The following is a 27,898-nucleotide window of genomic DNA, read 5'->3' as shown; positions in this document are numbered from 1 at the left end:
AAGACTATCTGTTTAATAGCATTAACTGGTCCAATTAAGGAGAAGAGGAGGAAGGGCCAATTTGTTACTTCTTTAACAATTCTCTGAAAAAGTGGTTTGTTTTTTCCAAGTTGATTCCCCAAGTTTTAAACATTTCAAGGGCTGTTGGGGGGAGGATCTTGTATCTAGTTGTCATTAAGTGCTCAATATCACAGACATGCTGGTGTTTTACCATCTAAACAAGAGAGGGGTGGGGTGCATTTATGCAGCAGGCATTTTGTTTCACATCGTTAACCTAATCTGGCCATAATCCCAGACTAAACATCCATGAAAAGATCATTATTAATCGGGGGAAGATGGGACAAGAAGAGGATTCTTTGTTGTTCCAGAACAGCAGCAGGTTTGGGCTATTTAACCACTGATAAGAGCTAGAGCAGGTTGCAGGCTGGCTGAATGCAGCGTAGGATCTGCTGCCACAAAGCTTCCCCTAGAGGTTGAGGCTTTAACATAAATAGTGATGTGTGTGTCTTGAAGCACAGGTGTGGGAACGCATGTGTGTGTACGCACACCAGTCACGTGCAAACTAGTGCAGGGATTTTGTATCAATGCCTTCGAGAATACGTACTTGCTTATATAAGCAGGCATGGATTTTACCAGGGGGAATAGGGGGAACAGAGTTTAAGAGGGTTTTAATCCTTCCATGAATCCTTATCTTTCACTTCCTTGCTGTAGTGCTGGCGTTGCTTCTGGCACTTCCCTCGGATCTTGAGTGGTTAAAAAAGTTTTAACTAAAAGTTAAAACCGAAGGCCCAAACCCACTTTGTGCAGTTGCACAAAGGTAGTAGCGCTGTACGGAAGGGGCAGCACTATCCTCTTCAGAGTTGTGGCACAGAGGCAGGATGTTTTTCTCTACCAGTGGTTATTCTGAGCTTTCTAAGGCTGCCCTTCACCAGTTGGAATTGCAGAACATAATTTAGGCAACAGATAGCTCTACCATCGTTAAAGCAAGCATACCCTCTGTTACATAATCCAGGTAGCTAATAGCACAAAGGCAGTCTTTCGTATCAGCTATGGGTTTATTTCTGTATCTACCCACAGATAGATGCATAAATATATATGTATTTATACCTACAGAGTATTAAAACAGCATTCCAAAACAAAACAATCCCCTGAATACATTTATGCCTGAGCAGACCCCACAGAAACTGATACAACAATGTTAATCACGTTGTTCAGGGCACTGCTTGAAAGCTGTCAGCCAGTGGTGTCTAGAACATAAAACACCATCACTATCGCCATGCTGGCTGTACCCACAGAGCTCACTGCAAAAAGTGAGTTTATTCAATTACTTAAATACAACGAACAAACATGCCATTAAAACAGGATGATGTAATCAGGAAAAGGATAACTAGAAATTTCAGAGTTAGAAATGCCTAAATTAGAATGAATAATAAAAAGGATTTTAATTTTGCAAAATTTAAGGTGACAAGGATTTCATTTTCTCCTTTTCAGTGAGAATATCAGCAGTGGACAGAAAGCTAAACAAGCTGAACATCATGGACTGTTACAGTACAATACTTGATCTACCATATGCAAAAAAGATACTAATATATAGCCCGAGAGATGGTATGACTGGAGCAGCAGGAGAGAAATGAGTACTTAGCAATAGGTATGTTTGGTTTATTAAAGTCCAGATCGTACAGTAGCTTTACATAGCTTTATTCAAGTAGAATGATCTAGTCCAAAGAGAGGTTCTCTGAGCTCTGCACTGCAATTAATCTTCCCATTCTTTTGATTAATTGCAGACACATACCTTATCACTCCGATTAAATGACCCTCGTGCATTTTCAGTCCCCTAGCAGCGTGCAGTCTACTGGTGCTTGATGACTAGCAAGGAAATAACTGACCACAACACATGATTTTCATGGGGCGGTCCTTTAATTATTAATAAAAATATGAATGGCAGCACAACAGCCTGTCTTCTCAATCTCAGCTTCTAAAAAGAAAAGCAGGAGCCAAAGAAAGATGCTAAAACTACTACCTGTTAAGATTTTTTCAAAAATTAGTCACTTTTGCCTCTCCTAATCAAAATTATGCCTACATGTTTATATTCTAATATAAAATCTCATCATTTGCCTTGAAAATGATTTTTTTTCTTATTACAGAAATGAGAAAAATGCAGTGATTTTAAAAGAATGTTGAAAGCCGCGGTAGATCTCCAGAAAAGATGGCACATCTCATGATCTTCTCTGATGGAAGGACAGCACCAACCTCTCAAACACATAGCTTTTATCAGCTCTGCATAAGTTAAGAAAGTGGTTAAACAATGTACTTGGAAAATTTTTATTTTCATCCTACATTTCTTCAGGACTGAGGGCTACTCAGCTCCAGATTTTTAATTTAATCCATTTTATAAAAGCCTAATTGCAAAATTGTATGGAGTTAGGCTAAGTTCTGAATTTTCCTTTGACGTGGGAAAGTTCAGCCTAGATATTAAATTCTCACTTCATCTTCTATCAGTACTAATGTATATACTTGACTGAAAAACAACCAGCTTGGACATTTTGCCGTAAGGCATACAATAAAACATAGACCCTGCTCCAGAAGTTTTTGAGTGTCTTAATACTGCTGATGCAATTGCGTAAAAATCTAATTTTGAGGAAATGTGATGCATCCGCCCCATCCTATGCATCCAAAGCCCAAATTTTTCCAGTAGGTAACTGAACAAGAATGAGGTTAAATGGAGGTGGTGTATGTTGAGCCAAAAAATATTAAACAAACACCCTCCCACTCCCCCCGAAAGAGCAAGTCTCTTCCTCTTCTATTGTGAACAAAGGTAGAAACTGAATCAAAGCATCTTCACTTTTCTCCTAGTGTCCTATTCATTCAGTAGAATCAGAGATGCGTTTTTAATAGTTTGTCCTAGAAGTAGCACATTACTGACTGTTATTAGAATTACATACTAGTAATGTTGAAACTAATTAACAGAATAAAAGAGCTGACCCTGCTGAGAGCCTATGTGTAGCTGTCTCGTTTTGAATGTAAGCAGATTAGACTAATGGGACTTCAAGACATCCATACGCAGTACAGAGAATATAACCCCCAATATTTCAACATTTAACAACTAGCATTATTTTCTTTAAAATGTCCTTCATGGTGGATATGACCTCCCAAACAAGGAATGCAGCGGATGAGTAGGTAGCAAAGACGTCCAGTTCCAGTGTCTTGGCGAAATTCCAACTTCAGTAATTACGCTCTGCTCTTAAATTCCCTCTGCAGCTCTCCTAGAATAAAGCTCTTTTTCAGCTGTCCTGAAGCATTGTGTAGTATTTCTGTGAAGCTGTACAACACTGAAAAATATCTCCTCCCATTAAAACTGCAAGGGGAATTTAGGTAGACAGAAAGCTATTACCAGACTTTGAATTTGGGCAGAACACCAAGGTTAACTTATACCTGCATTGGGATCAAGGGATCTTTGCTGACTAGGAGTGTCAGACCCTTGTTAAAGAGCACAAGTGGGAATAGCTCACGGTGCTGCCTGAATACAAACTTGGAAACTTGGGACCTGGAAGCGACCGCAGGAATGTTTCCTAACAAATGACTATATAAAAGCCTCTGGTGCTGTAGAGTATCTTATCACAACCTTATTTGGTTATCTACTAATATTTCTGAAATTATTTTTTGATAAAGAAGTTCCAGCAACTTTAAAAAAAAAACAACCCACATTTTAAAAAAAGTCTTTACCAACAGAAAAGCAGCTATATAACCCAATTATGCCATGGCAAGTATCTGAATTTCAATAAGTAGATATACCAAGAACCACTCAAAGAGTATTTAGGCAAGCTGAACCAGGCCTGCAGTACTAGGGAAGCATTCTACGCTATGCTAAATAGACACCTGTAACAGTTTTCTTAGCCTCTAAGTTGAGACTCATTTAAAATATTTAGGTATCTGGCTCCCAAGTTAGTTTATACCAAAACCAAAAAAGTCATTCTTACTAAACTAGAATAATTTAGAACAATCACTGTACAAATTCCTGTAGAAAGGAAAAAACCTCTCCAAATCCATCCACACACACGGAGTCTATTTGCTGTTTGTATTTTGTGCCTTTTTTTTTTCTTTTCTTCCTGTTGTTGCCTTTCTTGCATCAGATACCTCTTTTTTCAGATCAGAGCAGCTGTAAGCTTGGTGCTTTTATTTCACCCATTTCTTTAATCTCATCTTTCTCATATTTTCTTGTCCGCAGCCACCTCAGAGTAGCCAGCACAGCGACGCCAAAGCCAGCAATCGGTATCACCACTGACACCACGGCACTAACGCCAGCAACCAGGTGTCTCATGCAAAACACTGGTGGCTTTTCATCAACATAGTAAATCCTTATTTTTTCAATATCCAGAGCATCTCCGTTGACAGAGACAGTTAATGTACTGTTAGAATGAAACACGGAGTCATCTTTTACATCTTTTTCAAAGTAATAGGCTACATCAGCTATATCTACATCACACCTAGATTTCTCATTCTGGTTCAGGCGGATTTGGATCAGTGGGGAATCATACTTAACGTCTGCGACGTACTTGGGGTGCAGTTTGTATCGGCTCTCAAACAGATGTTTCGGGGCGTTTGCTACGTCGGGAACATCGAAGGCACGGCACCTTTTTTTGTGCTTCAGTTCAATGTAGATCCAGCTTGTTCTAACAAGTTCTCCGCAACTCAGGCTTTTGTCACCCTTTTCGGTTCTTCTTACTCCAGCAGTGTTCACACACCAGCAAGTATCGGCTCGGTTACACTGCCTGGCTTTGAAGATACCACTGTCCTCGCAGTCTGGATTGTAAATGCCATCATTAACTAACAGCCCAGGGGGATGGCCCCAGAAGCGCTTCTTCGGGGGGGTAATTTCTGCCTTCATCAGCAAGCATTTTGAAGTCAGTGTAGAACAGTCTACCTTGTGATTTGAACCCACCAGCATGCAGGTGCAGTTCCCAGATCCACCCTGGGCACATACCGTCCACTTGTTGGTCGCGCAGGTACAGTTGTTCTGCACTGATGAAGCTACCACCAGAATCCAACCCAGCAACACCCCAAACAGAGGCTCCATATTGCAGGTGAAAAGTGTGGGTAAGTCCCCAGTGATAGCAGGCGATATCTGAAGCTTTAATCCGTTCACGGAGTCTACTTGTTTCTACACTCTGGCAAACTGCTCCCTTTATCAAGATTCAGATAGACCCACCAAACAGGTTCTCCTTCCAAAACAACTGGCATCTCGGAGAAGTCAACAAGCTGCGCTTTCAGCGATTTCTTTTCAGGGAGCGGCACCAATGCCTGCCATCCCTCTTACTTGATGAGGAAACAACAGGGAAGAGACAAAAGCCAACCTGAAGCATAGCTCCTACCTTGGGCTTCCCTTATGGATTAAGGCACAAGCAACTTGCCCTTTTCCTTCCTTAGACTTTTTATGGACTATGTAAATGCATGTTTAAGGAATTTCTCCCATTTCTGTTGGAAGAAATCCTACTCCTCCACTTCCACCATGGTTTTTCCTGCGTCTTCCGTCACACAGCTTCTGTATCATTCCACTGTCTGGATTCTTCAGTTATGGACTTCCTCCTTTCTACTTTCGTATATTTATAAAATAACGCCTTTTAGAGTTTTATGCATGCTGCCTGGAGTAGCTGCCAGTTCAGGAGGAATGACTGTTCATCAGTTTGATGGCCGCTCTCCTACTTACAGAGCACAGGAGCGCAGTCTCATCTTCCAGCACAGAATGCTTCTCTCCCCCCTTTCTTTGGCACATACTCCTCCCAAGGCAGTACTAGGAATGATGATTTTCATGCTTGCATTACCCTTACAAAGTTGTTAGCCGTTTCTGAAGAAATTTTTCAATCTGAACTTTGAGTAATGCCTTTCGCAGTACACTCCAGTGGCTCCCAAGTGTCCTAATGATCCACAAAGCATGAGTTACCATTTCCATGTGTTTTGGCAGCTGCTGAAAGGTATTTTCCAGTTTGCATTAAGCAAGTCCATTCATCTGATTTGTCAAACACTGTCAGACACTTTATAAATCATTATTTTGGGACCACAGAAGAGCGTATGCGCCATCCTCCCATCCATGCAACTTGCACGCTGCCTTGCAGTCAGCTCCTTTCACCGGTGCTGCGGTTTTCCTGAGGACCGGCCCTGCTTCAAATCAATGCAAGCTGGGCTACTTGTAGCAATGGCTTGCGTCTGCGTGAACACTTGGAAGTTACCCTGGCTGCCAGTGAGTATGACACAGCATAGGTTTAAAATTAGAGCTCCAGATGTAAATACCCTGTACCACTAGAGAAGGGCTCAATCTGGAGCTGAACTCTGCAGCTAGACCTATTTCTAAATAAGCCACAGAAACAGACGCTACTTGAGGGAGCAAAGATGACACAGGTTTTTCAAATTATTCCTGGCTCCTTTATAGCTCATTATCACACCTCTCCATTTCCCCTTCCTTCAGAAGGTAACAGCAGTTACCTTTCTTAGAAAATAATTGAGCTCTACAGTTAAAATTATTATAAAAATTGCTAGGTGTTTCAGGTTGTCATACTGACAATTCTTTGATAATAGTTTGGTAACTCTTTTCCCATTTTTAATTTAAGTCATTCATTTACCTGTAATAATCTGTTTTTTAAAAAAGTTTCACATCCCTCCTTCATTTAACTGTCACCTACATACTCGTATCTTGTCTTTATTTTATCTCGCATTATGAACTCTAGAGAGAGTAGGTTTTGTTTTTCTTCTCTCTGGAGCACAGAGCTTCAACTGCTGTAAACTTACGGGTCACAACCCGCTTCAGCGAAGTGGTGGCAATTTCTATATGGCTGAGAGCTGCGCTGCCCTCGTGCTTAGGAAGCACCCTATGGATGGGCAGTATATAGTAGTTTGTTTGTATGATGTTTATAGACATCCGTGTTTGGTCTCAGCCTCGTATCATTTGACAGTTTCCCCTTTTTACAGACACTTACAGTGGAGGAAAATTAACTGGTTTGTCAAAAGTAACATATAGAAGAAAACCCATAGGTAACTAAACGAGATGGTCTGTTTTCCCTATTGGTGGAAGACTCATTGCTGTTACCTTAATTAAAATCTGCATTGTCTCTTGGTCTCATTGTCTCTCTCCACCCCAAAGGTGGCCAGAAGCATGACAATGGTTTTAGAATATACCCATGACAAAGCAAAAAGTGTAGAATAGTTGCAAGAGACGGGCAAAGAAGGAATAATTTTAAGTTTTCCTGACAGAGCTGCATAAATTGCCAAAATTAAAGTGCACTTTTGCATTGACTTTTTTGTACCGGTGGATTTCCCCCTCTGTAAATGAGAACAGACTTATTTTAAAGACAAAAGTCTTTCCAAATATCTATATACATATAGATACGTATATACATAAAAATATATATATTTATACCTATATGTAATGTCTCTATGACTAAAAAAAGAGAAAGTATTATTTCCTTTAATCCATGCTAAGCTGTAATGGCACTACAACAGTTAATTATTTAGAACAGCAGGCTGTAAAAGGAATAATCCTGTAGGAAATGTGGAGTGCATTATTTCTTTAGTGATCTCTGCTTCCATGGAAACAATTTCTCGGCACAATTCTAGATCTCATAAAAATAGGGCACTAGGTCTATGTAAAACAGCAAGACATTTCCAATTAAACAACCAGAATGCTTTTATCTAGGCCATTAAATACTTTGTTCAGTATCAAATATGATTACGTTCACTGGGATGTTAACCACCAGCTACTTCCCATGCGCGGGCTCTGTGGGGCCGGATGAAGTCACCCTGCACGCGTCCCGACGTCCCTCGCCTCCTCAGCGGGGGTCGCAGCAACAGCGCAGCGCGCTTCCTTCCCCCGGCAGGCGCCGGGCTGCACCGCTGTGCCGCACCAGGCCTTTCGAGGAGCACCGCGCAGCTCCGTGCTGCTCGCCTTCCACCTCCACGGCGTCTCTCTCCCCTACACGACACGATGTCCTCATAGCTCAGTAACGCCCAGCAGACCAAATTCTCTGCTAGCACAGCAGGAAGGAGTTAATCTGGCTCCTGCTGCTGGCAGAAATAGAGCTGGAACCAACACCCTTGAAGCAAATTTGGGTAACGAATATAGTTGTTTGAAAGGTAATCTGATGATCACCTTCAGAATTCCCTGGAGTTGCCCATGAAAACAAACCCGTTACTTTACTTTAGCGATCCTACAGCCACTGTGAAAAGTGTGGAAAATACAGATCTACCAACCTGGCATCCCTGCCACAAAGCACCACTGGATAATTTTTTGAAGGAGACTAAAGCAGAGGGTTTGTAAGAACAAGTCTATACCAAGGTACACGGCTACTGCCCATAAAATTTAATCACTAGCCAGAAGTTTACATGCACTAGTAAGAACAGTTTTGCTCTTTGTTCAAACCCGTTTTTGTATCAGCGGTGACAAAGCTCCCTCCAGTGGTATTACACGTCATTGAACCACTTGGTTGTTGTTACTGACAGAGTAAATACCAGACCCGCTGCTCGAGAGACAAGAAGCTATTACAAATATGGAACACATCTTTCAAGATACCGCATATACAGTCTTTATTAGTACACTCTTGTACACGTAAGTCAGGAATAACAAAGCAGCAAGCAAAAGGAAAAAAAGTACTTAATATCAACGGCAACAGCAGTAACTTTTTTTGTTTGGCTGGTTTGGGGTTTGGTTTTGTTTGTTTGTTTGTTTTCCTCAACTGAATTGTTCTTGGAAAGTTACTTATTTTAAAAAAATACAGGCATTCCCTTCCCCTCCCCTGGAACACAAGGCGTATATCCCTGTGAAAAAGCACTGCTGACAACTGGGATAGCAAAACTTGACTCAGCCAACAAATGCCCATAAAGGATATTTGCCAAAAGTTACATCTTAGGGGTTTGGGGGTTTTTTGTTTGTTTGTTTTTTAAACTGTTGACTCTTCCAGTTTAAATTGTATCATTCTACTTGCTACTCAAGCATTTCCCATCTCCTGAGCCACAACTTGGCAAGGCATAACAGCTGGTCTTACATAAAGAAATACTGTATTAGGCGGCAACAGGTACACTAAAACAAAGCTAGCAGAAAAAGAATTGCTGGATGGGGAAAAAAAAAAAAAAAAAAAGAGCTTCCCAATAAAAATACATAATGCCTTATATGTGTTTGGTAGCAGAACTGGTAGTATTAGTAAAATAGATTTTTATCTTCTTATAGATTTTTATCTTCTTAGAAGCATGCAACTTCCAAACTTGTATTATTAACCACACAGTCAAAATAAATTATGAAAAGTTAGTTAGTTATTTTCTTACCATGGCTCCTGCCAACACTTAGCATCACAAATGTGGTATTTCCAATTCACATACAATACCATGTGATAATACTGGATTACAATGGTACTAGCAGTTATATTTCCTCCCGCACCACCCTGCGAATGAACTCCTACAAAGTCTGGAGTCTGTGTGTGCCTATCGAAGGCTCAATACTGCACCATGTCTCTTCTCAAGAGACAAACTGCTTCAAAAGTATGTGTTACTCAAAACTTTTCTTATGTAACATCACTGTTAAATCCAATTAATACAACTGTATTACTTTAACTCATTAATTAAACATTAAACAGAGAAGCAGCCAGCACATTGTTACCACTATTTGGGTAATACTGACATCCTTCCTTAAATGGTTGGAAATAGACCGTATGTGGACAACGAACATTATCTACTTCGTATCGCTACAAGAGGTTCAAAAGTCTCCTCCTACAAATCAGAACTAATTACAGCTTTTAGTACATACATTTATACTGTGTGATTCTTCTGAGAGTAACCTATGCAAAACTGCAAAGAATACTTTGCACTGCAGACCACAACTAAGTAGGGAAGGAATGCTTTCTCAGCAGGAGTGCAGTTTAAACTAGAAATACAGAAAGCCATGCAATATTTTTAATTAGAAAGTCCCAAAGATGACATTTTAGAGTATCTGCAGACTGAGTTAACATGCCTTATATAGATGGATACACCAAGTTTGTAAATTATACAGAGTAGTGGGATCTGAAGCTGCGCACCAGCAGATCTGAACATAGAAGAGAGCATAGAACATTCACCAATATTTTTAAGTCCATAGCTCTTGAACCTGCATTGGGAGAATCACCGAGTATCAAGGGCTCACATTTTCCTATGATCAGGTTCTGCACCTTCCACTTAGTAACAGGAGACTAACGTTTTATGAGGCATGAAAAAAAAAGTAATTTTAACTTCCTGTAAAGGAGTTCCCTCCTTGGGATGCAACTCTACAATTTTAAAGCTTTTCAAACTCTTTATACAAATGAAAAAACTGAAGTTAAAAATGTAAACAAATAAAATCTTAAAATTCTATTTATGTTATATAGAACTAGATATATACACACATATATATTTTTTTAAAATAAGAATTGAGTCCATTGTCACCCCTCTAGATATACACTCAAGGTCTTGCTTGCTTCATGTTTTCAAATATATTTTAGACCTCTCTGAAAAACTCTGCCCAAGATAAATCTGTGTAAATAGTAATAACTGTATACAAGTCAAGTTTCCTCACGATTTAGAAAGCAAAATCTAAAGCACATTTTTTCTAAAAAGATTCACAGTGATATAGCTCATGAAACATTTCCAAGTTGCAATCAAGAAACTTCTCAATCAATATCAATCTGTTTATGATTAATTTATCTGAATATATACTGGTATGAAATTATAACTGAAGAACTGATACAAAACAGTGTTTTCTCATTGAACTGCATATTATAGAGACGACTGAATATAAAAGTTGGTGGGTGTTTTTCTTTAAAAAGACAAATACTTTTCTGCTTGTTGCACTAAGTTTGCCATCAATCAAGAACTCTTGTTTCCACAGGAAACACTGGCAATTAGAAATGGACAAATCACAATGATCTGGCAGAACAACATAGTATCTCCCCATAGAATGGAAGATCAGAAAGATTGCAACCTGTAATAAGACAGGAGTTACCATTTCCACTGGAAACAAGCACAACTACTGCTGAGAAGTCATGAAAACTTGCCAGCTTTTCCTCCCCAAATACAGAAGCAAGATGGCAAAGAACATGCCAAAAAACCACTTGACCATAGGGATCAATGGGGACAAAAAAAAAAAAATATTAAAAAAAATCAGATGATGTATTAAACCACAACTGAATAAAACTTCAGACTGGATACCAGGAAAGTTTTAAATCAGTGAGCTACAAAATATTCATTTCAGTTAAGTTGTAAGTTTCTCTTTTGTGAATTCATTCAAACTTACTATTTCTAAAGCATTAAGGAACAAATTCACTCCGAGTTAGATATAGTGCACCTGTAGATAAAAAATACGAGAAAATTCCCAAACTGAAAGACTTGAGAGAGGACAAACTCTCCTTGAAGACTGAAGCACAGTATTCTTGCCAGGTTGTCCTTCTTCCCAAATGGCAGACTGTTGGTCAATCAATTAATTCTGTGGCCCTCGTTTTGTACAAAATGTTAGTATTAAGCGTTCCTTGTGTAGTCAGGTCACCACATTAGGAGTTTTTCAAAGTATGTTTAAACCATAACAATAAGCGGACACTGGATTCTGTAACAGTTACTATTAAAATGGATAATAATTCTGAAAGAGTTGACATAATGGGGAGGAGGGGAAGAAAGTGAAAAAATAAAATCAAAATTCCATAATTTTGTTTTGTTAAAGCTATCACATTGGCAATTCATTTGGACATTCATTCTCATTTTTTTCGGCATTACTCTTTTTCTCACTCTTGTATGTGGAAAGGAATAAGTTTTCTATCTGAGTCAAGAACTCTTCAGCAATGAAGCAATTTGTTACCTTGCCCAAAGTCTTCCTCATGCACTCCAAAAGCTAGTCAAAAGAAAAGAAGATTTTTAAAAATTGTCATTTTTCCTGAGTTTATTTTTTTCCCCCTTCTAGCTGATAAGTATTCCAAAGGGATTTTTATTTATTTATTTAGGATTAACACTACAGAAAGTGTTCAACTGTACAACATAAATTTTAGAAAGGAACAGTCACACAGGAACACATGGATGATTTAAAACCAATTCTTTAAAACCAATTACACAACAGCTAAATTGAAGAGTATTCTACCAACTCAATTTTACTTTTAAGCTGTTTATAAGCAAAGTCATGTTGAGAGAGGAAAAAAAAAAATTAGATGTGGGTAATCATTGTGTGCGTGTTTTTTGTTTATGTCTTTTGCTTTGGGCAGGTTTTCCATCTTGTTTGTGCAATTAATGTTACAGCTGTAGTTATTTAGAGCTTCATAGCAACGACTACACTGACTGGAAAAGTGAAGTTCCCACTTATGCGTGACAAACACGGCACAGCACTACTTTCCTGATCGAACAAAGGACTAGGAAGTCCAAATCTTCTCTCGAAAGGCAGCCAGTTCTCGACACTGAAAGCATACAACATGCTGAGAAGAGACATTATTAATTTCACATTCTTTCTTCTCCAAACTGAGGTTAAAACTTGGTATTGGCATGTAACCGTTGTCCCCAACTCTCTCACATGAACATTGTTATTTTCATTGTATTTGTAAGCTAATAAGCTGCACTACAGACGTCATTTATTGTGATTAGTTTACATCTCTGATTTGTAAAAATGTAACTTCAGGTGACTTCTGAGGATATGAAACAGATTTGTATTTAAAGAAACATTTAAAATTTAAAAAAAGCTAAAAATTAAAAGAAGAAAACTTACTTTCTGCAAACAAGTCAGGTCAGAATCTCTGTGAAAAATTTTATTCATGGGGACACTGCTGTTGAAAGAAAAACAAATAGTAGTGCTGAAGAAAGCAGATGCACATCTTTATTGGAACATCAATACTAAACATGCAAAAATTCTAAACTGGCTATTCTTTATAACATAAGTAGACATATACCTATGGCAGAATCTGTATTTTTCAATTATCCATCTTGTTTTTTCAAATATTAATTCCCACTGAGGTTCCTCCAACATCTGCTGTACTTCAAATTTGTAGGGCAGGCCTGTAATCAATTGAACATGATTATTCAGTGTTTCTAGTACGCTCAACTTTTTTTTTCTTTTTTATTTTTAGGTGCAATCCCATCCTTCCCCATAACTGTTCATAATTTATCCCTGACTGCAGAAGCTTGCAGTCCCATTACTTGCCAACGTTAAGGAGGTTAAAGTAAAACTAAGATTCCAAATTTAATTTCGGTGGGAGTAGGGAACAAACCTGTTCTCCTCCCTGCCCTTGCCAATGCCTCATGCCATAAAGAAGCACACAGAAATCTACAACGTAACAGAAAAATGGTGAAATAAACTGAGTTTTTATAACCTAGTACCACTTACACTGTTGTAGTCTCTCTAAGATCTATGTGGTTATTAAAGTGAATAAAAAAGGTTTTGTTTTTCATGTATGAACTGGCTGATGAAGTGGCTGACCATTGTTCTGGATTTCAGAGGAATTTTGTTCCTAAAGGAAGAAATTCTTCTAGTTTATTGCACATGGGGGAAGAGGAATTTAGAAAGTATTCTAAAGGAACACCTGAAGATTACTTGCAGAACACAATTCAGTTACCAAAAATCAGGAGAAAGAAAGAGACTGTAAATTTCAGTAAGTCATTTTAAAAAAAAAAAAAGCGCCTTTCCAAGATCATAAGAATTTAATGAGATGAAACGCATGCTTTCCAACTATACCTCAGAGTAAGTCAAAAGAAAGCAATAAATACAGTTTGCTATTTGAACACTGAAAATGTTCAGTGCAGAATGCATTTCCAAGAGTAAGACTTAATCTATAGAAATATTTATGGCTCATATGAAATACTAGTTTTTGTTCATTTGCTCAGTACTGTAGTGCTACTGCCACGGAGCTAGAGGAGATACCATTTTGTAAAAAGTTGATTTCAGGAGAGAAACATAAATATTAAGTCATCTCAGACAGAAAATGTATGTGACCAAAAAAATGTCTACTTCTAAGGGCAGATAAAGTTTCTAAGTATTTTAACTCCACACTACAATAGGAAACGAGGATAAAATTACGGTTCTATCAGCACGGTAAACAGGAATTATTGCACAGATGTGGCCACCACTTCACATCCCCTAGGACTATGAAGCAAGCCTGCAGGCAGATGGTCTCCCTTGCTTACTTCCACAGGAAAAAACAGAGGGGCAACTGTCGGGTCACATGGCCGCTGCTACTGCCTTGCCAAGAACATTGCAAACCTCGGAGTTTGGATGCAAAAACAGGGGGAGGGAGGAGGAGAGAGAAGAGGCAGCTACCATAACCATATACTGTTATCATGGGAATTTTCCTCAAATTAATGTCAGGGAATGAGCAGAAGATCTGATCATCACTTGAAATATCATGAATTTTATATGATATGTTCTTAACTCTTCAAGAAAGGAAAACATCCCATTTTTATGAAATGCCAATGACATTTTTAATCAAGAATTTGTTCTCTTAGGTTGGGATTCATGCCAGCGCAGCATTTCATCTTTCATATCTTGTCTTTCCCTGGACATCTGGCAAGTTCGACCGTTTGACCTTCTGAATGCTAAGTTACTCAAATAAGGATTTTTGGCTGCTATAGCAGCCAATTCTTTGCTATTATACTTCTGTCTCCTCGATCAAAGGATCTGTTCAGGATTTTGTAACACAGCAAAGTCTAAGTATTATATGCGAAGCAGTTTCTCAGCTATTCATATGGATACTGTATGTAAATAACAGTTACCCTTTGTCCCAAACCCCTTTAATTTCTTTCACAGATTGTGGGAAATACTAATACACAAAAACAATCTTCTATCTATTTATACCTATATATTCTTGTCATGACAACGTGGATTACTTGCAGGATTACTCTTTAAGTGAAATTCCTGGTTTTGTACAGCACAAGTTACTAACATAAATATATAAATACCTATTTCTCAAGTTCAAGAATAGACAACATTTTTCCCCTTAGTATCCAAAAGGAAAAGAAAAATTAAGACAATGGATAAAATATCAGTACTTACGGTAGGAACCATCAGAACTGATCTCATCGCTAATTACTAGACAAGTAATCTGAGAATATGGAAGAGGATTATTTCGGTTGTAAGGACTTATAATCATTCCAATGAACATGGCGCCACCCCTGGAGAAATAACTCTAAAAAACGAAAAACACACAAAAACCACATACAAGAAATACAACCTTTTTCACAACAGCATTCCGAAATTAAAAAAAACAGAATTTATGTCAATTTATGAATGAAGTTATTTTAAGATGCATTAGAGCAATAACGTGTATTAATATTGTAAATACCAGGGAGGCTTTACGGTGGTTGTTTTTTTTTGCTATTTGTTCATTTTTAATGTACAGACCAGCAAGTACCTGGTATTTAGCTTGAGTGTCAATATCTCGTATTGAGGGGTTGGGGTCAAAGGCCGGGTGGGAATGGTACCATCCAATAACACTGTATCCTCTGGCAGCCAGCGTTTCCGAGGCCTGTGTTTGAGATACTGGATCCATCTCGCACTGCAGTCCCGTACTGAGACTATTGCACGGCTCTGCTGCACAAACCTGTTCAAAAAGTCTCCAGATGGATAAATGCAAGAAATCTGCATCATTTAAATAAAATGTAAAGAATTTTAAGAGTCATATATCAGATCTTCCTCATGATAGAGCTGAAAGGCCAACACTTGAATATAAGCATAACTCTAACATTTCAAGACTACAGTAATTAACTTCAACTTTAATATATTTAAGTAGTTGCCCTTCAGAAATAACATTTACATCTATTCAAATTATATATATTATCCTAACGATTTTAATATTTTAGAGAAAATATAAAAAGACGAACACTTACTTCTACAATTTTATCAGCTTCAGAGTATCTTCCACCTAGCAGCCCTATTACTTCTGCCATAGACACATGAGAGTGCTAAAATGATATTAAACAATTATTAAAGTTCAAGTTGTGTAATTTCTCCTAGTTTTGATCTGCACACGACAGAATACATTGGCTACAAGTCAGTAACTTCTCAATGACATTTAGAAGGAAAATTTAGGACAGCTAAAGATTCTCAAACACCCAGTGTTTCAATTTAAAGCAAACAAAAAAGATTATGTTTGCTTATTATACAGACGCATGTACATAGTGCATTTGTATAACACTTCCATACATGAAGCAATGCTAGCTGAAGCCTGTGGAATGCTGTGCAGTGCTGAAAAACTGCATAAATTCTGATACAACCTGTTGTTATTAAAAAACCACACGTTGCTTTATAAACACAAAATCAATTCCCAGACCAGTAGAAAATGAACCCATAAGATTTCAAAATCTATTTTAGAAAGTAGCTTTAAGCAAATTATATTTAAAGTATGACGGAGAGTAGTTAAGTAGTAACGCTATTCTTAGTGTACAACAGTTTACCTTCTAGAAAAACAAAGCACAATATAAAAAAAAAAATTAATCTTTAGAGGCTGTATTTAATACTAGATTCTCACTTCTAGGTCTGAATGGGAAGAAGTTAACGCAAGTACTGTATTTCTCAATCTTCTTATGTTGCCCATTTAAAAAAAAAAACCACCAACCCAAAAAGCCACAATACGTACATCATAGCTTATTGAAAGATAAAACTTAATCCTCACCAAATCCATTATTAAAAGTGCTTCAGAAGACACTTTCACCTGAAAAGGTTCCTGAAATGATAAATGCAATAATGAGTATAAGAAAAGTAACCTAAGTAATAAAGCATTCTTGATTTTTCACTCATAGGTACATACCTGTTTTTCTTCAGTGAATAAACAGCATGGTATCAGCTGAAAGGGATCAAAGGAACTATAAAATGAAAGAAAATTTCTCTAAAGATGTAGGACAGTCAGGAAACTTTTCAAGCTTCCCACTGTCTCCTTGGCAGAGGAGGAATAACCTTGTTTTCTTTACTGAATTTTCTCATCCCACACTAGGATGACTTCCACCAAATACAGAAACTTCACTACCCACACTTGTGAATTTCAATACAAAACATTTGAAATGCATACGAAACATGTTATTTCAGACTGTAATACATATTAATGATTTGCAGCCTTCCACCCCAAGACTACCCAAGACATTCGTATCATTTCTAGAAGATCTATGTTTGAACGTGAGGTACATCAAATAATACCTTTTTATTTGTCTTGAACCTTTAGAAGATTTTGCAGGTTTCAGTTTTTCTTCCTCTCTTCTTCTTGCTAATTCTTCAGCGGACAAATGCTAAAAAAATTTAAAAAAAGGAAATCTGTCTTAATGTCTTAAGTGCTCTTTCAGCAGTGATTCCAAACCCAGCCCCAAATAAATTCTTGACATCAGTGTCCTCTTGCTATGTGTGCTACAGGACTACTCAAGATAGAGGGCGATAGCCCTAGCAGAATCAAGCGGTGCGAAAGTAATGAGAATCAGAAATCTAGTCCACAAGATGCCTGATAAGAGAATTCTTACATTCCCCAAGTCAATCAAATTCAGTAAAATCACAGCCCATATTGCAAACCATGCATAAATGCAAGTGTGGTAACTAAGGAGAAAATCTGCCATTACAATCTGTGGCCTGAATTTTTCACAACACCCACCTCTTTGCCGATGAGTGTTTTCAAACTTTATTTCCATCAAAATATGTATTTTGCAGAAAACGTTAAAATTATTAACCATAGTTATTCAAAAACAGGTATGGCATTATAACATTATGGAAGTAATTGTTACAGATACTTATTACTGAAGGTTGCAAATTCAAGGTTTTCTATACAAGAGAAATAGGATGTTTACAGTTCTTCACTTTTTGTATAATCTGAAATTGTAGAAATGGACAAGTGGATATTTTCTTTCCAAGTCTTCTATAAAATATTTAAACTTGTATGAATTTTTCTAAGCACTTCATAAACCACAGTATTTCTGGGGCTATTGCTAGTAGCAGAATTAATATTAGGATCTCACATCACCTGCATTATAAGCACAAAGAAACCATATAGGACTGAAAAAAAAAATTAAATCTTATTCTTCCATACCCTACTGTTAGCTTTAGTAAGGCAGTTAACTGAAAACAAAGGGTCGTGAATCTCCTACAAGACAAGGCAAAGACCTTTATAGGCATAAAACAGCATAGGGCCATACATGCTCACAACATGAACACCTTTGTAAACACCAAAGTACAGCTGTATTTATCAGCAGCATAAAGATGTAACAGCTGCTACATTATTTTCAAATTATTGTTTCCACAGAGAGGTTAAGTACCTATTACACAACTGTTTCCTTTGTATATTGGATGCAACACCACCTGCTAGTGATTAGCAGGAATTAATTCTGTAAGGAAAGTTTAAAACACAGAAGGGTTACCTCAAATGTCTGTCCTTCCAAATCCTTTGCATCACACCAATTTCCCCAAGGGTCTCGCACTCGGCGTCTTCTTGTACGCTGCAGCAAGCAAATCAACATGAGTCAAGGATCATACTCCTGAACAAACTGCATTTACTTCATTTAATCAGCCGTAAGAACATTGTCCAAAAGGTTACTGCCACATGAATGTTACTAACACCATGACATATTTCCAGAAAAGAAAGAACACCCCGGAGTTCTGTAGAATTGAGTAGTTCACAATCTGTCATGAAATATCATCAGTGAAGTTTTCAGTTTTTAAGGCTGTAAAGAATAACACCTGGTTGATGCTCCATGGATCATTAACATCTCTGACAGCAACAGTGCATTATTATCCACCTCCAAATTACAGCGCAGACAATACAAAAAGCTATAAAACCAGTATGTTTACATCTAGTGTATGCTGCAGTTCTTTATATTTAGGTTTTTTTTTTAGTGGGATTGATTTAGTTATCCTCTCATCAATTTATTTTGCTATGATTTATTTTGCTATGAAGTACTTAAAAATGCTACACTAAATGTGAATATGAAAATTAAATCTGGCAAGCCTTGGTAATTCATGTAGTTTTAATGAGTTACTAAAAATTGTATGCATAAGGCTCTCAGTAAGTCATATCATATACCTAGTATACTTAACAGTTAAAATGCAAACAACTTAAATCACACGCTATCAACACACTCCACTATTTTCTGGCTAATTCAGGCTAATAAATTATGGAGAGGTGGGTAGGAAGGGATTGGGGCTGCAGGTAAAAGACTGAAACACAATCGTAGGTAAGTACCTGAACAGAAATCAAATGTCTAAGATAGCAGAAGTTAGGGCAGACACCTGTCAGACAGCAGAACTTGTACTTAGACTGACAGTTGGATTACAGGGTATTCTAATGAAACTGCAAACTGAACGACAGAAGAAATTTCCTGAGATGCTCTAGTTTGTAAATGAAAATTGAAAAGACCTTCTCCACGCTGAATGTTTTTTGCTGCCCTCACCTCCCTCACCAAAACATACCATGGACTGCAAGCGCTGAGCAAGCTGGTATGCTTCCACTGTGTCTTTGCCTTCTTTGGACCGTGTTTTATCAGCTGGTTGGGGTCGGTTATAGACAGCCTGTTCTACAGGACACAGAAGAGAGATACACTGTACTTCAGTAAAGTTGAAGCCACGTATTTCTGGTACAGAGCCAAGAAAGACATAGATAAGTGGTAACAACAAATGCCATAAAGAAAAAAGCAACAACAAAAAAACCCACAGTGAAAAGACGTCTCATGTTGGTCACATTACTAACTGATTATATAGCCCTCTCCCACTACCACAGCATTTTTAAGACAGGAAAACCTCCTTTCTTATCTTTAATTTATTTCAGACAAAATGTATCTGCAGGCCATTCCTCCTCTCCTAGGTGACTGTCATTTAGCTTTGGACCAAAACCAATCCAGAAGACTAAACCAACAGTAACTTATAGGTGTATATATACTTTTAACGTCACCTAATTTTAACATTTGAATCTTGTAAAAACTAGCCCTGAGCATGAAGACATTGGCTTTTATTTAGGAAATAGCTATAATTCAGTATGGGAAAAGAAACAATAACTTCAGTACTGTCTTATATGGCGGGAGGGCAGAATTTCAGATACAGCAGGTATCAGGAAAAAAATCCAACACTGGACACACAGAAAAGCACAAAACAACAACAAAAAAACCACCCCACCAGCTGGTGTGTGGTAAACATGGCGGGGAGGTGGTGGAAAAAAAGAAGAGAAAAAAAGAAAAGATCATGTGTAAAACCAAAAATCCATAATCCTATAAGCAGGTTACAAACTCCTCTAGATTTTCAAAGGTCACGAGAGACAATCTGCTCAGAAGGTCCTTCCTAGTAAGGATTAACGTGTATCCTTCTGTGTGAGCAGTACACCCTAACATTAAGCAGTCCTTCAACATTAATACCAAAAAAGGCTACAGCCATATAGGTTGGAACATGACTATACTAAATACAGTCCAAACAAAGATTCTCTTCTACAGAACTTAAATGTAACAACAATTACTGTTTAAGACATTAAGAGCGCAGAGAAGTTGGAAGATTATCCACGTGGATGCTTGATTCCGATTAAGTGCAGTCATCCACGCTTCAATGAAGTGAACTTATGACTTTTCTTTTAAAGACACATCTACTAACCTTAATGTTTACCCTTCACATGAAAATATTCATTTTAATAAAAAAAGCTGACAGTCAACAATAGATGCATTCAGCATGTACTGATTAGAATTTAAGTTCTGAATTGATTCCAATAAAAATATCTTTACCACAGCCAAAGTTAATCGCTCCTATTAATTCCAAGTATGTGTGGATCCGTCCAATGCAGTTAACATCACCACAGTTCTTAAGGCCTGGACGTACTGAAGTCTTATTCAGGTATTTGGGTTTACATCTCTCCCTAAAATAAAGTATAGCACATTGTCAAATAGTAACACAAATCATGGGGGGACGAAGGAATTGTGTGACTTAAGTTGAGGTTAAGATGAGCCACTGAAGTGTTATTTTCCCCTCTGCGATGCACACATTATGCACCACTACGCAGGGCAATCACAGCAAAAATAAAAATTTCACAAAACACATGCAGTTTATTTTAGTTATTCATACACATTCATATTTATGCAGAGTGAAACTGATGTTCCATGTGTTAAAACAAACTCTTCAACACGACTGGTGCCAGGAAGCAATGAACTACTCAGAAGTACTATGATACTGTTAAACTGATATAAGAATGTCTGCATTAGATTAGTCTAAATAGCTCATATAATCATAGGCTTTCTTGGTGTAATAAATAAGCCTGTTTCCACTCTCTATGCACTTATTACTTGCTTTTAAAATGATACTAAATCATTTCAATTCAACACTTCCTTGGTATGGAATTTTAGAGTTTCTTTGCAACGAGAATAAGCTGTCAATACACAAGACAACTGAATGAGAACAGAGTTAAACTCAGCAATTCTTTCTAATCAAAAGCAAGCTAACCAACACAACAAGCACACAAAACAGAACTGTTAACAGAACAAACTGTATATTGAGCCTGCTACCACAAATCACTAAGGTTCCTTAAACTGATTCTTTGGAGATGGAATATAAAATATTCAAGTGTAGAAGCACTACTCTAAACTGATTCTTAATTTGAACTATTTTTCTGGTCAATATTATTTGCTGTAGCACAGATTATTTCTTCTAGCTGCCCTTCTGTAAAGGCAGTGCTACAATGCTACAGACCTCATTATGGAATTAATTTAATCAGTTATTTTGAGGAACCATTTATTAAAACCGTATATGCATTCTTACATATAGGATGACAAAAATTGGAAGAAAATAACGTAACCAAAATGGATGCAGCTTGTTCAGATATAGGACACCCAGTTTCATAATGCTTCAAAGTATTTTCATTGCTTAGCTTCCAGAATGCCAGGAAAAAAACTGGGAAGATGCAAAAGAAGCATTAATCATCGGTACTGTTCACTGGCAATCTTTGTAAGGCTACCATAAAATTAATTTTACTCTTTTCAGAAGTAAGCTATTAGTACTAAGTAGTGTTTTAACTACAACAAAGCAGGACATGAGTCATCTTAATCACTTATTTCAGTAAATGAAATTAATACATCTTACCATTGATCCAAAATATAATTCCTAATTTTCAAATAACGCTCTGGCGTTTTGGCCTGGCGCCCTTCAAAAAATTCAGGAATAGCTTGCTTTTCTTCTTCCAGAATGATGCTTCTGTCAACCTCCACTTCTTGATCAGGTGGCTTAAGCTCCTCTGCTTCTTCTTGATGATCTTCATCCACTTGGCAGAGAGAAGGAAAAAGCAATCCATTATCAGCCAGGTCTCTCTGTTCCTCATTAAGCTCCTGATCAGTTACTTGTCTAGTACCACGAGATGTTACTAGCCTGCCTTGTTCAGCTTTCTCAATAAAATTATTGTATTGCTGGTAATCTAAGTTCACAGATTTATCACCATTCAGGTGCTGAGAACATGTTGCTGCAACACCTGGAAATACTAATGCATCCACTGTATCTTGCTTGGTATGTTGAGCATCTTCTTTAGGTAAAGAAATTGCAGAACTGTGTCCAACAGATGAAAAAACATGTTCCGTGCCTTTTGTTTCTTCAACTGGACTTTTTGAAATAACAGATAATTCAGATTTTCCAGTTTCTTGCTGGAAGGTAGGAGAAAGTAGTTCATCCATGTCATCAGTTATGTCTACTTCCTCATCATCTGACAGCTTTTCAATTTTCACTGCATTTAGATTGGGGTCTGCACGGCCTCTCAAGTTTCCAGATGACCACGCTTCTACCCTTATCCCATCTTCAATGGGAAGACTGCTACCACACTGACTTTGCTCTTCTTTTTCAGAATCACCATTTTTTGCCTTAGGAAAATATAAAATACTTTTAGGAGGGAAAAAAACAACACAATCCCCTCTGCCTCCCAAACAGAACTATTTTACTTGAACAGCAGACATTCTGAAGTGTTTCTTTCTCATCTTACCCTTTTAATACATTTGAATCCATTGCAATTGACTTTTACACAGCATTATAGGTACACTTCTAGCTCAAGTGTAAATTAATATGCATTTCCGTTAAAAAAAAAAAAGATTAAAACCAAGCTACATGTACAACAGCATACTTGTCAAACAGCCTTTCTGCTAACTACAGAGATACTCTGTTTACCTTGTTCTTAAAATACTGCCGAGCATAGCTCTTTACTTGTAGAACAGTACGACTTCCAATCAACTTGGCAATTTTCGTCCACCGGCGGCCAAATTTCACCTAGCACAACAAAGCACATTTAAGTTACCCAAACTCTAACATTCCAGACATTGCACTTTATGTGCCAAGAGTTTAAAACCTCAATTATTCATTGCAAATGCACAAACAGTACAGCAAACCTATGGTAAACAGCCTCGCTACTCATATTCTACCAATAAGAAAATTGCATCCAACAGTAAGTTATTGCTATTCTTCTTAACTAGAGGATCTTCTTCACCCAGTTTAGGGACACTGTAAATTATGCTACCTACTAACCCAAGGAATCTTACTGAAATGAATTTGTACTTGGCGAAGCAAACCCTATTACATTCACCACTGTACAACCATATAATCTCTGAAGACCTTATAATAGTAGTTAAAAGGATTTCACTTTGTTAGCTGATTTGCCTTAAGCACGCACTATACTTCCTGTAGTTAACTGCAGCATTATGATTGTACAATTCATAAAGCTGTATATTTGAGATATTTTGTGATCTCAAATTGCAATCAACCTCACATGAACAAAATCTGGTAAGCAAAGCCATTTTGGGGGACTCATCAATATAAATCTGATTTATCATTACACTCTTAGTAGATGGCAATTATTTTTAACACATTAGAAGTTCAAAAGCAGAACTAGATAAATATAACATGCTTATTTATATTAATTATTATTTTGTTATTTAAGATAAACTAATGACTTCTATTCAAAATATTACATATATAAATAAACTTACCAGTCCTTGTTCAAACAGTTCTTTTTCTTCTGATGTCCACTTTAATGAGTAGCTAGCTGATTTTGTAGGTGATCGCACTCTAGGAAAACAGGAAACAGAAGTTAGTGCTTTCTTAAAAATACATATTCTCAAATTCCAGTAACTGAAGGCAACTTCTGACAGGACGACTACTCCTTATCTTCTGTAAAACTCGAGGTATTGTTTTAAACCTGAATGCGGCTGATAAATAAAATATTGAAAATCATTCTCCATCACAAAGGAAGATTCAAGGCAACACAACATTCACCAGTAACTAACAGTACAGAAATACATAGAACCAGCAAACAGAAAAGTTCAGGCAAGAAAGTCAACTAGAATTAACAAGGATTTTTTTCATAAGGACCACTGTGCTACAAAAACCGAACTGGTTTACTGCAGGCCTACTGTTACACACAACAATATTTATTTGCGTTGAAAGGTCTCTTAAATAATTTTGTACAGCCAAACAAAAGGAACTAAGGAACTGTAACTTTTTTTTTTTTAAAGTGTTCAGTAACTTCACAAAAATCAGACACTGCACTTAAAAATGCAACCCAATCATTAAAATGTACGTACATGACTTTTCCAGTTTTCTTATGTGGGCTGCAAATAAAAAACAAAGTGAAAATAAAAATTAATAATTGTGATGCTGTTGCATCTCTCAGCAAATAACCTTATTTTGGAAGGATTTTTCATTTCTTCTCATCTAACTGAGAATTTTTCCCAGAATTTTTCCCAGCTTACCTTTTCATAGATCTTTTCTCCGCTTCCTTTTGATTGAGCCATATTTTTTCAGAAATTGGTTTATTAGATAAATAATATCTGAAATAGTTACTAAGTAGGTTTTTGAAGCATCAGAGATATTTGTACACATGAGAATTCTAATAATCATATAAATTATACTGGTTCATAATTATTCAGCTGTAGAAGCAAATACTGCACTGCTTTCAAAACTGAAATACACAATTTCATACAGTCCTACTAGCTTAGTGCATAAGGAAGTGACATTGGACTTCTGAACCCTCATGCTCACTTTACTTGCAGCAAACTAGGTATCCTGTTTCTATAAGAGCATTTTTCTTTTTTGACTTAGAAAACATCCTAAAGTAATTTTCATTGTACTGATACCTTATCTATTTTCAAATTAAGCCTCAATAATTAATTCTATTAGGAAAACTTTCATTGCTTTATTTTCTTGTTCCTCCATTATTACTACACTCAATTACAAAAAGAACATGTAAACAAATTAGCCTGTGATTACTATTGTTATAATCTACCTAGTCTCTGAGGTCAACTTATGCCAGAAACACTACTACTGGTGAGACTATCTAAGCCAACACTGCTTAAAAAAAAAAAAGAAGAAAAAGAAAAAAAAGCAGCAGCTGTTCCTTTCCGTTTTCATCTTGCGTGCTGGCAGAAGTATGAATGTAGCCAGACAAAAAACAGAGAGTAAACCAGCGCAAGTGAAGAACAATTCAGCAAAAAGAACTAGCTGTTTTTAGCCAGATCAGCTGTTTGATCAGGTTTACTATAAAGCCACACAAAGAGCTGCATCAGCACAATGCTGGAGGTGGCACTGAACAAGCAGCAAATATTGCTATTTTTGGTGCCAGTGCCAGCTTAAATCCAACAAGCTTCAGAGTAATTTTCTGAAGAATCATAAGCACCAGAGGAAGCTGCAGATAGCTAGATGATTAATTCAGGGGTCCTTCTTGATCTCTGCAATCTACCTACAAGATGATAGTGCTTCAGTCACCTTAACAAGAAAAGATTTGTCCAGTTCCTTTGGAAAGAGGAAGTCTTCTATTGTTATACAGGAAAACATACAAGCAAATCAGCAAAAGGATACTCTTCTTCCAGCAACATTTTCTCAATAACAGCCCTGTTTTCTTCACTAATGCTGCTGTCCAACGTCCATGGCTGCAAACAATACAAATATGTTTTAACATTTGACTTCTGTCATGCTGTTACTCGAGTATCAAAAATATATAATAGTTTCTAAAAGTAAACAAAAAGCACTGGTTAAAAAGCTAAAAGAGCATGTACGTGGAGGGAAGAGAATGGAGAAAACAGAAGTTCTGATAACCTTGCTAGAAGTACCATTAAATTAAAAAATACTTACCAGACTGTTATCAGTTCTCCAAGATGAATCAAGATAGTGATCCTGCAGCAAGCTCGAAGCTGTATTTTCATGGTCTCTGAAAAAGAGTCAAAACAACGCAAACATATTCAAACAAAATGGATGCTGTCAGAGTTAAAATAATGGTGTAGTAAATAACAAAAACATTAACAGAAGATGACAGAATTAAATACTAAAATTAAAATCATATATTACAGACTATTATATAATGTTACTCTCTTATAATATTCATTAGACATAGCATAAATCCCCCTCAGTAAGTCATCTTTCTTAGTAATCTCAACAGCAACTCCTCACCTATCTCATTGCAGACTGTATGTGATACCAGTGAAACCCTGAAAAGTAAAAATTCTCTTCTAGAAAGACTGAAAGCAGGAGGAACTGTATAAAATATTCACAAATGAAAGAAGCCAGAATTTTATGGACAAATAAAGAACTATATTTTTAACATTAAAAGTGTCATTGCGTTGTATTACCTCCACTTAACATTTTCCCATCTTTCCCCAAATAAGGTAAAAACACCCTCTTATAAAGAAAAAATTGTTTTCCTCCTGAGGAAAGCTCACACTAACACATGGTTTAATAGAATGCTATTATACAGAATCGTTAGTGCTCTTACGGACTTCATCCAGATTATGCTTGATCTTTTCTGTAAATAACTATTTATTACTTTTAGAAATCTGTCACTGATTAATATAATTGATCAACTTCCTTCTATTGTAATGCAGCATAAATCTGCATATAGTAATTAATATAATTTTTTTTGCCATTCTTTGCTTCCAGAACATTCAGTCTTTTCTGAAGACTAATTAGCCCTATGTCCCTTGCAATGCTACTAAAATTAAATTCACTTACTATTCCGAACTGCTGTGTGCCAGCAGTTCAAATACCTCTTTATAGGTAAAGATAAATCCTCACATACAGCCAGAAACCCATATACCTCCTGCTTCTCTTGCAGCATATCAAGAAACGGGTCAGATCAATAGTCTCCTTTGCCCAGTATTCTGTCTCAGCAGATGCTACTCTAGGACAGCACGCGAGTCTGGCCACTGTCTGACACAATCCTCGCGTACTCTCTCAGCATCTGCAATTGTTAGATTTATAGTGTTAGAATGGCTGCCCATTACCCGTGAATTTGTTGAACCGGTTTTCTGACCCTCCTTATGTTCAGTTTTCTGAACCTATCTGCCTCCGCAAGTTCACTGACAGTTATGCAACACAGCGCCTCCTGTCTATGTATTTTAAAGGAGTCTCCTAGCAGTTTCATCAAGTGTCCCTAGTTCACGTACTGTTGGATCCGATGACAGCAGCTCAGCATTCACCTCACTTTAATGATTTCATAGGCCCCATTCTCAGTGCCCTGCCCTGCTCAACGTTGGCGCTTCCCCCCCCCCGCCGCTCGCAGCGGCCCTCAATGAGACTCCAAGGTCTCTCCCCCTGAGGCGCCCGGCGGCGGGAAGCAGCGGCGGCGGCCGGGGCCCGGGCGAGCGCGGCCCTGCCCAGGCAGCCCCCTCAGCAAGCGGCAGCGGGGCTCAGCGGACGCTCTCCCCCTCGCCGCCCCCTCACACAAACCCTGCGCGACGCGGGGAAGGGACAGGCTCCCCGGAGCGGCAGGACTGCCAGCCCGCAGTACGGCCCTCACTCACCCCGGCGCCGCCTCTCCGGGCACGGCCGCCGGGTCCCCTTCGATGTCCACTTCCAGCTCCTCCGCCGCCGCCGCCATGACACCGACACCGCCGATCTCGCGAGAAGGGGCGGGAGCGCCGCGCCCGTGACTGGGCATGCGCGGAGTGTGGCGCGTGCGCAGCAGCTCTCAGTGAAGCTGCGCCC

General features: G+C 37.8%; 2 protein-coding genes across 3 annotated transcripts; both read right to left on the bottom strand.

Annotated features, from left to right (window-relative positions):
* Window positions 1-4: 4 nt before the first annotated feature.
* TACSTD2 (tumor associated calcium signal transducer 2) lies at window positions 5-11,894 on the bottom strand. Its single transcript, XM_075155681.1, has 2 exons — window positions 11,837-11,894; window positions 5-8,504 (listed from the first exon to the last, which is right to left on the bottom strand). Exon 2 carries the CDS (start codon window positions 5,072-5,074, stop codon window positions 4,148-4,150), a length of 927 nt encoding a protein of 308 aa, XP_075011782.1. The 5' UTR covers window positions 5,075-8,504; window positions 11,837-11,894; the 3' UTR covers window positions 5-4,147.
* On the bottom strand, window positions 8,547-27,840 carry MYSM1 (Myb like, SWIRM and MPN domains 1). 2 transcript variants are annotated; one of them, XM_075155676.1, is made up of 20 exons: window positions 27,715-27,840; window positions 26,051-26,126; window positions 25,778-25,848; window positions 24,673-24,750; window positions 24,505-24,531; window positions 23,911-23,989; window positions 23,096-23,194; window positions 22,031-22,794; window positions 20,683-20,813; window positions 19,391-19,494; window positions 18,343-18,420; window positions 17,141-17,229; window positions 16,758-16,812; window positions 16,623-16,673; window positions 15,838-15,912; window positions 15,363-15,551; window positions 15,005-15,137; window positions 12,909-13,014; window positions 12,728-12,785; window positions 8,547-11,869 (listed from the first exon to the last, which is right to left on the bottom strand). In XM_075155676.1, exons 1-20 carry the CDS (start codon window positions 27,789-27,791, stop codon window positions 11,705-11,707), a joined length of 2,505 nt encoding a protein of 834 aa, XP_075011777.1. In that variant the 5' UTR covers window positions 27,792-27,840; the 3' UTR covers window positions 8,547-11,704. The 2 variants fall into 2 exon arrangements, with proteins under 2 accessions (XP_075011777.1, XP_075011778.1); XM_075155677.1 differs by lacking the exon at window positions 24,505-24,531 and having other exon boundaries at window positions 27,715-27,833.
* Window positions 27,841-27,898: the final 58 nt, after the last annotated feature.

The sequence above is a fragment of the Calonectris borealis genome, chromosome 8 (assembly GCF_964195595.1).
Source record: "Calonectris borealis chromosome 8, bCalBor7.hap1.2, whole genome shotgun sequence".
Taxonomy (NCBI): Eukaryota; Metazoa; Chordata; class Aves; order Procellariiformes; family Procellariidae; genus Calonectris; species Calonectris borealis.
This window is presented reverse-complemented; position numbering and strand designations above follow the sequence as displayed.

Bases quoted from the DNA above. Each gene is read 5' to 3' on its own strand.
- TACSTD2 (XM_075155681.1), bottom strand. From the start codon at position 5,074: ATGGAGCCTCTGTTTGGGGTGTTGCTGGGTTGGATTCTGGTGGTAGCT.
- MYSM1 (XM_075155676.1), bottom strand. From the start codon at position 27,791: ATGGCGGCGGCGGCGGAGGAGCTGGAAGTGGACATCGAAGGGGACCCG. The intron at 20,814-22,030 runs GTAAGATGTATT...ACTTTATTTTAG, and splicing joins AATTATATTTTGGATCAATG to GGAGAGATGTAAACCCAAAT. The intron at 17,230-18,342 runs GTAACCCTTCTG...AAATTTTTTTAG, and splicing joins TGGAAGGACAGACATTTGAG to CATTTGTCCGCTGAAGAATT.